The following is a 9028-nucleotide window of genomic DNA, read 5'->3' as shown; positions in this document are numbered from 1 at the left end:
GGAAAGCAGCCAAGAGCCTAGCACCTGTGCAGCACGATGAGGAACAAAGTAGCTACATCCCATGTTTCAGCTAGCTGTTCAAAAACAGAGAGCAGTAGGTACAGAAAATTAAGCGGACAATTTCCTCTCAAGGAGGATACCAGATTCTCTTATGTAACTCATATTCAGGATTTAAAAATCACTACTTCAAAACTTATTTCCAGCAAGAAGCAGCCAGCTGGCTTGTCTGCCTATTACTTGGTGTAACATATCAGCACCTAAAATTTACTGAGAAGATAGTACCAGGGAAAGAATGGTTTGGGCGCCCACTGGTCATAACATAAGAAAACTGATACACCATTTAGACAGTCAATGGGAAAAAAAAAATCAACATAGTCTAACATCTATCCTTTCTACAGGCTGCTTGCACATATGCACACAGTATTAAATTGCAAGGATGTGACAAGATCGGTCTAAAGAAGTGACAGTATCTTCTTCAGCTTAGTTACATAGCAACGTTTCAACAAGACAAATGTTTCCTAGATCGCCACTCTTATCTTTGTCACACGGGCTATGTACGTGAAAACTTCCATATGTGTCCCTTCCAAAAAAATCAGCCATTACTAGAATCTTGCAGGCATGCCATGGAGAAATACCTCAGCCACCATTGCAAGGAGCACTGAAATAGTTTAAAAACAAACTTTGGAAAAAAAAGGAGCAGGCATGGCAGTCTGTAGTATTACAGCAAATAACACAGGTAGGAAAAAACAAAAACTAAGGCTACATTCCAGTTAGCAAATAAACCAGAAAATCGGAAAAGGAATGGCTGAAAACTCATTTCAATTAAGCCTAGAAGTAGAAGCTACACAGCAATAACAAAAAAAAATTAAAAAGTACGCCTACCAAGTATACTTTGTCAAACTAATTTATTTACAAAGCTAAAGCCAGAATACCTTCAAGAACTACCATACTGGGAACAGAAGCAAGATTAAGTAACTGAGCCTTCACGCTACCACACTGCAAAACGAGACAAACCCTCCTTACCAGATAAGCTGTCCCAGCCTTTACAACCCTTTAGCTGAAGTAAAATTTCTGTTCCTTGGGGTCCTAAGTCATGCAAAGTAGCTGAGGGCAGGGTTCCTGGGTAAGAGGTCATCACTAACTGATAAAATATGTAGGCAAGAAATTTCTTTTATTTCTTTCAGCTGGCAGTAGCCAGAAAAATAAGACACATGGAAGGATACAGTCATGCTTAAGAGAACCACCTTCCTCTTTTCTTGGTATTTGAGGCAACGGCAACAGCATCAGCATAGATGTTGTTGAATGAATGGTTCCTGCTTGCTTAAAAGTCATCAATGTACCTAAGGAATATGCATGACCTTTTAAAAAGTGAGAGGGACTTCAGCATGTATAGCACTTTACCAAGTTAATTCTCAGAACAACTTTGCTGACATTCTGACATGCAAACGCATTAAGATACAGAATACAGCTGTATATAGGTTTTCCAGCCATGTATTGCTGTTAATTAGTGCTATCACAGGCACTGTAGCTTCTCAGATTCCATTGCACAAGCTTCCTTCAACTGAAGGGAAAAAAATATGCCTAATTCCCAGTTATTGCCAACATAAAAACTTAGCAAACAGGAATGCAAACTTTGACATGAAATTATTGCTAAAAAGCAAGATTAAAAGAAAATAAAAGTTGGGCATGATACCTGCTCAATAATCATTAATGTTCTCTGCTGGTGATAAGGCAATTCTAACAATCTTCCCTAACCATTTCTTTGGCTAACTACTTACACTAGTCCAATCCCACTTAAAAAATCTGAGTTAAGAAATTACTACAGCTACATTTTTAAAGATCAGCACATCCCACTAGGCACATTTCAGGACTGTGTGACACCAAACAAGACATTAAGAAAATGAGTTTTCCAGCTTAATTGTATTTTACTTGCAGTTGCAAATTAACCCCTGCATTTGTAAAAGCATAACAAGTGTCATTTTTCACAAAAAAATTAGGGTATTTATCTATATAGCAATCTTTATTCCAAAATGGCATTTATTACAAAAGTGTAAAAATCCAGCTAATCCAGAAACATTGAGATTGTTTTCCTGGACCATCAAATCCAGGCATCTTTGTCCCCATACCCTTTTCCTCACAATATTTTCCCCAGTTCCAGTCTGATTACACAGGTGCAAATATGCCTAAACGGCCTGGAATAGATAAATACATTGACAAAGGCAAAAGCTGTAAAGCTAAATGCATGCAACAAGTTCTATCAGGAAGAAACCCTCAAAAATAAATGTAAGTGTAAAGTAGAGATAATCTGCAGGTATCAGGTGATTTGCTCAGTCATCCTTGTCTTTTGCTCCATGTTTCAGGATGCGTGTGAATTCAATGTAGTTGAAATTCCCCTTTTTATCGATGGGGGCCTCTCTGTACAGCTCATCCACCTCTTCATCTGTGAACCTGTCTCCCATCGTCGTCAGCAGCTCCCGCAGGTAGTCTTCCTGGATGAACCCTTGAACACAACAGAAGAGGACATAAGTGTTTACATTTATCAGCTGATAGACAGATAATAATGTCTGTCTTCAAATTTTTTTGTTCAATTAATGATACCTACAGTTTTTGTTGCCAAATGAAAACAGCCATTAAAACCTATTACTGTAATTACTGAATAATTACAAGTATTCAATCAAGTCAAGCCTCTTTGTTAATTTGCATGCTCTCACTTCAGGTAAAGGCCGTTCTGAGATTTGCCTGTGTTGTTTCAAAGAATATACAAATTTGTATTTTACACAAAGGGAATCCATCTGGTCTTGAACATTCCTAATGGAAACCACTGAAAAAAAAAAATGATGGAACCTGACTACCAGTGTTCAAGAAGTGCATGAACCACAGGAAAGTTTGAGATATTTCAAAGATATTAAATTGATCTTAAATCAGCGACACCACTCAGATTTACTAGACTGACTGGCTGCAAAGAATACACTTTTGGCATTGTTTATTAAACAAGCAACCTTATATAGAACTTGTGATCCTTCTGTCAGCACTTTGAGTCACACAAGGTTCTTCCCCCCCGATTCATTTCCTTCTCCAGTTAAGTGTAGCTTAAAAGAGGGAAGGTGCATGGATACAAGTTGCTGACAGAAAATAAGTTCTTCATAAAAGCTCAACAGCTTTGAAGACAAGGACTCCCCTTACATAATACTCAGCTCTGGGGCAACTTAAGTTAGGAAAAATTTAAGACCCTAGTTTCCAATCCACATTTTTTACTTTCACCCGTCTTGAACAACAGAAGCAAGAAGTGCCAGAAGTCTGTGATTTTAAGCTTTGCAGTCTTTGAAAATGTAATTTCAGGTGATGAGGCATGATTTTCAGTTTACAGAAATCAAAAGAGTTTCCAGACCTAGTCATCACCACCTCTGTGAATATGATTATTTGTTACAAAACTAATACACATACACTGTTACTTTACCCACATACCTGTTGCTTCTTCATCAAAGCAAGCAAACGCATTCCTGATTACATCTTCCGGATCGGTGCCATTTAACTTCTCACCAAACATTGTAAGGAACATCGTGAAGTTTATGGGGCCTGGAGCCTCATTCATCATGGCATCTAAGTATTCATCCGTTGGATTCTTTCCTAGGGATAAAGGGATTCATATTTGGTTTAGCTTTCAAACTAAAAGAAAAAGCAAGCTGAATAGCTCAATACAAATGGAGACACTTCTCATAAGCTATCCCAAACACAGTATTCTAAATATTATTTAGAATATAATAATGTAAGTATTGCACAAAGTTGTTTGGCAACCATGAACAGAAAAGTGACATTACCAAGGGAGGCGAGCATATCGTGCAAGTCCTCCTTGTCAATGAAGCCGTCCCTGTTCTGGTCGATCATGTTGAAGGCCTCCTTGAACTCCTGAATCTGCGACTGATCAAACATTGCAAATACATTGGAAGTGGCACGCTGAGGGCGCTTCTTGGTGGTCTTTGTCTTTGCCCTTTTGCTGGACATGTTGACTGTTGGTTCTAGGAAGACAGAAACATACTAAAGATTTAGCCTTATTAAATCATATTACAAGTCCTTGGGGTAGGGATGGATAAAGGTGTATCAAATTCCATGTAATAAGCAAATACCCCAAAGTACACATTTATTTTAATATCTCAGGCTCCATTTCGTTTCACTCAGACTTCACTTGCTATTAAACATAACACTTCAGGATCCAGGGACTGGCACTCTAGGCCAATAGCAGGCTACATGAAACAAATCAAATCACAGTGCTTGAATTACTGAGTCAATACTCTTATCAGCATCTTCCACACATTAGGATGACTACATTATTTATCAGTTCAGGAGGCACACTGCTGACCTACCACGTAGAAGTATATGGGGCTGCTAGCCTAGCATAGTATACAGTGGTTAAAGAAATCAAGCATAAGGTTTTTGTGAAGATTGTTGAACGATGCTGGGAGAAATATCTGCTAAAGAAGTCCTATTAGAGTTCTTTCATCAAAGTCAACTACAGGATTGTGTGTGTTAGAGAAAGGACATGAACTTGGTTCAAAAGTAGTGCATTGTTCTTCTCTTACACAGTGGAACCATTACACATGCAAATGCCAGCATACTCTGCTTTAAATGAATTAATGACACCATAGTTCTAAAAATCTTAACTGTTTCTTGTAAGTTATCAACCTTTAAAAACTTTATATATTCTTAGAATTTTTATATAGCTCCATGCATCAGTAATATACTGATTTCATTGTTACCCTTGAGCTGTCAAATGAAAAATAAATGTGGTAGTTAACATGTTATAACTAATAAAATCAGGATAGAAGTGAGGCTTTCAAGTGCTTCTATTTAGCTGGGAAGATACATTTAGTGTTCAGCTATGGTTGATGGTACTATCACAAAAAGCTGAGTCATTCACTGAAACACAAACACAAAAGGCCTCAACATCAGATCAGAAGGAAACAGACCCTGTTTAATGTTGTTTCTACAAGTCTTGTATGCCTCTATGCTCTAGTTTTATCTAATGCAAGCAATCTATACAGCTATAGCCCATTATTATGCCCAAACCAAGTGTTATGTAAACCAGATTCCTTCCATCCTTGATTTTGAATTTTACAGGAAGCACCTGCAGCAAGTATGTCCTGAAAGAGGACAAATTTAAGCTGCACCTGTAGTCACAAGAACACCAACATTTTGAAATTTACACCAAGTATTAATTTTTATAACTTTAAAAAAATATCTAGTCAGAAATGCAACTGTAATCAGTCACAGCACAGGTCTAACTTTTTCATATAGTTCTCAAAGTTACAATACTTGCTGTTAAGACTCCTGAAAGCCAAGACTGAAGTCACTAACTTGGATTCAACCTTAAAAATCAGAGAATAAAATTAAGCAAATTCATTCCCTTACACAGTTAATCAATCCAATAGGCAAAAAGCAGGTGTTTTTTTTTTTAAATTAAGATGAAAGACATTTTACCTTGCTTTGTATCAGATACCTGACATGCTGTACCAAGCATCTGGATCATAAAAGGATATTCCATGGTTACGTCCTTCTCAGCCTGTCTACAAAGAGTGTTACTGATTTCCCCTGCTAATTCCACACTTTTAAATCCTATGTGCATATACAACGTTCTTCTGACGTATAAACCAAACCATTATGTCCCGAACTATAAATAGCATATGAAATGCAACTGCGCATCATTCAACACTGAAGTTCTCTTCATTGCATTCACTAATCACAAGCTATCTGAGATGTCTGCCCTCCAACAACACTTCAACAAATAAATATGAACTCCTGACATCTAGATATTTATGAAGACAGCTGACAATAAAGGTAGTTAGCTTTCAAGCAGCAGTGAAGGGTTGTGCATAACTTCAGTCTTTTTTTTACCTCAGTAAAAACACTCACAGAAGTTACTGTTAAAACTCTGAATTACTGATTAAAAATTCAACTACCCAAAACAGAGTCAAACAGTATCTATTAATAACTGTCTGAAACAATTCATAGTTTTCAGGATATGGCCTATCCAAAGTAAGCTAAAAATTTTACTTTGCATGTGCTGCAAGGCAGTGCTCCCAGCAAGCCACTATCTGCTATTCTCTCATGTACAATTCAATCCTAAGAGGAGGTAACAAAAGCAGACTACTGCCAACTGTAGCTACACATGGTGGGAAGAAAGCCTATTTTTTTTTTTTAATTCTGTTCAGAAGATTGCCACATCAGAGTATCATACTAAAGATGATGAAACATTTGCCAATGCTTGTATTAGCCATCCTCAACCAGGCTTGAGAAGCAGCCATACAGAATACAGAAGACACAATTCTCACTTCAAGAGACCTGTCAGCCTGCGTACAGAGAAACATTAGGTCTCGCAGAACTGTAATGCCTTTCAGCAGAAGTTTGGTTCAGCTATGCCTGAATCAAGGCACTCAGAGCTGAGAAGCTCTATTACGAATTATAAATTGGAACATGTTCAGAAAAACAAGGACATCAATACATTTAGCCAAAGAGATCAATTTCTGATGAGAAAGTTCAAGTGTTTACACTCAGTGTTATCTCTCCATGTACAACAGGGAACAAATAACAACCCAGAACTAACCTCACTGGAGTCAAGCACAGAACCCACTCATTTTACAAAAATAATATTTCATCTGATAAATCCACGAGGTAATTTATTATTTTTAAAAAAATCATGCTTTTATAATGGAAATAAAGTATATACCAAAAAATATAATTTCAGTAGATAAAAAGTGGAAAAACTTCACATTAGACAGTACAAGTAGTGACAGACAGGTTTAGTCTCGGTTGTTTAATACTATGATGCACTGAATGGTCTGGGCCTTTTTTGGCATCTGTTCAAGAATGTAAGATGTAAGATCTTGCCTGTAACGCTTGCCACAAGACATTTCCAAAAACATAACCTTAATTTAGGAAGATTTTCACATATTAAAAAAGTAATAAATCACACCCACTAGACTGGAGAGGTAGTAATAGCACCGTGCTGCTTGCATGTTTACATTTGTTTGCTTAGTCAAGCAATTGATATCAAACTACAGACACACAGAAAGTCATCTTATGGTCCTTACCTCCGGGAAAAGGATAAACCCTAGGAGGAGACAAAACTGAACAACTAAAGAGCTTGAGCCAGACAGTAAGATAGGAAACTTTACAACCCACTAACAGTGGTGGTAGGCTATATCTGTTCAGAGGCAGTAATGGAAAGTTATACTTTAGAAGACACCCTCACGTTATAAAAACAACGCTGCAATGATTGTAACCGTCTATCACTCAAAATAAAAAAATAATTAAAAAAAACAAACCCGAAGCCCATCACACAATAAAACCCCACAACCCACCCCCCAAAAAATCTCTACATGGGCTAAGATATAATAGTCACTTTCTTTTTCAACCATCAAATTCAAAGGTCAGCCTCAAAGCTAAACCCCAAGTTCTGCTCACACCATCAATTACAGCATCAGGTACCACCACGCATCCACCGCGGTCTGGGGGTAGCAGGAAAATGCAAGACCAAGGCACCCTCCAGGAAAAAAGCCGCCCTATGCCACCTCACCTAGTCTTGAAAGCCACCTTAATACACTTCTCACCAATAATTTTCCCAAAGCCTTGTACAGGAGCCACACTTGCCTCAAAATCTAATGCCTGTGACTCAACGAAGCCTGTCTGCAAGTTAGGGAATGGAAACCGCTACGGGCTGTCCCCAGCAGTCGTTGCGGCCATAGTTATTTCCAAACGTCGCCACGGAAGGGCAGACTCGCGGCAGCTCCTGCTATCTCAGCCTCTTCCGACGGCTGGAGCTTCCAGGCCAGCCCTTCCCCCGCTCCGACGGCGGCGAGGAAACGGCTGGAGAGGGCTGGAAGGCAGCCGCCCCCTCCCGACAGCGGGCTGCTCAGGCCCGCGGGCGTTGCCGGCCCCCAGCCCCAGCCCGGCTCCTCGCTGAGGGAGCGCCGCGGCGTCCGCGCCACGCTCGGCTCCGGCCGGGCCCGGCAGCACAGAGGCGGGGGCCGAGGCGGGCTGCTCCGCAGGCGGGTGACGCCGCAAGGGACCCCCGGCCCGCCTCATCAGACAGCCCCGGCCCGCCGCACCCCGCACCGCCCCCCAGCTCCACACCAGGCAGGCGGTCGCTAGAGCCCCCGGCCCAGCCTCACCTGGCTGCTGCGGGAAAAGGTCCTAGTCCGAGAGCGGCGGGAAGCGGCGGCGCCGGCACTTCCGGAGAGGGAGCGAGCGGCCGCCGCCCGCCGGCGCAGAGGAAGGAAGGCGTGGGCGAGACCATCCGCGCGGAGCGGCGGAGGGGTGCCGGCGGGGCTCCTCGATTCGGCGGCAAGGTGCCACGGGCCGTGCCAAGGACAAGCCCCGGCAGTGGCCGTGGGCTGCGCGGGTCCTCTCGGGGGTCTCGACCGTCTCCAGGAGGACGAGGTCCGGGCGCCGGGCTCGGCCTCTGTCCCGCCCGCCTCCCCCCGGCGCAGCGCAGCGGTGGTGCAGCGCGGTACGGTCACCGCATTCCAGGAGCGGGAGGCGGAGGCAGCGCCACGTCTGCCCTTGTAAGGCAACGGCGGGAGTTTCCTGCCCGCGCGGGGCGGGGCCTTATCCCCTCGCCCCGCCCCGCGGTGGGTGTGGCCACAGGGCGGTCGCCGTTCCGGCGGGGCGGGGTCCGCGGTGTCACCTCCCCGCCCTGGGGCCGCCGTGCTGGGCTGCCGTCGGTCCCTCCTGCTGTCCGTCACCGCACTCCCGTTCCCAGGCGTCCGTACTGCTGGTTAGGGTTGCAGCTGCCTCACAACGCACCACCGGCCTCAGCTGTTCTCGTTTTCTGACAGAAAAATAGCGCATGTTCCCGGCCGCCTCGGGCCACCCGGGGTGGGGCGGTGGCGCGGTGGCGCCGGCAGCCAGCCCAGTAAAACCTAAAAGTACGTTTTATTAAGCTGTCGTGTGTGCTCGGCAGGTGAAGTGTCACAACAGCCGATGGAGCGGGTCGGTCTGGAAGGTTGTTGTTAACGAGTTAACTATGTGGTGT

General features: G+C 42.8%; 2 protein-coding genes across 2 annotated transcripts; one reads left to right on the top strand and one right to left on the bottom strand.

The window, feature by feature from the left end:
- Positions 1 to 1901: 1901 nt before the first annotated feature.
- Positions 1902 to 8448, bottom strand: LOC101922135 (myosin regulatory light chain 2, smooth muscle minor isoform). The gene is made up of 4 exons (XM_055799274.1): positions 8166 to 8448; positions 3819 to 4016; positions 3466 to 3627; positions 1902 to 2500 (listed from the first exon to the last, which is right to left on the bottom strand). The coding sequence occupies exons 2-4, from the start codon at positions 4000 to 4002 to the stop codon at positions 2328 to 2330; spliced, it is 519 nt and encodes a 172-aa protein (XP_055655249.1). The 5' UTR covers positions 4003 to 4016; positions 8166 to 8448; the 3' UTR covers positions 1902 to 2327.
- On the top strand, positions 7267 to 8828 carry LOC129784092 (translation initiation factor IF-2-like). The gene is made up of 2 exons (XM_055799883.1): positions 7267 to 7272; positions 7740 to 8828. The coding sequence occupies exons 1-2, from the start codon at positions 7267 to 7269 to the stop codon at positions 8826 to 8828; spliced, it is 1095 nt and encodes a 364-aa protein (XP_055655858.1).
- The last annotated feature ends 200 nt before the right edge of the window (positions 8829 to 9028 follow it).

This window comes from Falco peregrinus, chromosome 3 (assembly GCF_023634155.1).
Source record: "Falco peregrinus isolate bFalPer1 chromosome 3, bFalPer1.pri, whole genome shotgun sequence".
Lineage (NCBI taxonomy): Eukaryota > Metazoa > Chordata > Aves > Falconiformes > Falconidae > Falco > Falco peregrinus.
Note: the sequence above shows the minus strand (reverse complement) of the source record. Positions and strands in the feature narration are given on the sequence as shown.

Bases quoted from the DNA above. Each gene is read 5' to 3' on its own strand.
- LOC101922135 (XM_055799274.1), bottom strand. From the start codon at position 4,002: ATGTCCAGCAAAAGGGCAAAGACAAAGACCACCAAGAAGCGCCCTCAG. The intron at 3,628-3,818 runs GTAATGTCACTT...CTTTATCCCTAG, and splicing joins CGATATGCTCGCCTCCCTTG to GAAAGAATCCAACGGATGAA. The intron at 2,501-3,465 runs GTATGTGGGTAA...GTTGTGTTCAAG, and splicing joins CTTTGATGAAGAAGCAACAG to GGTTCATCCAGGAAGACTAC.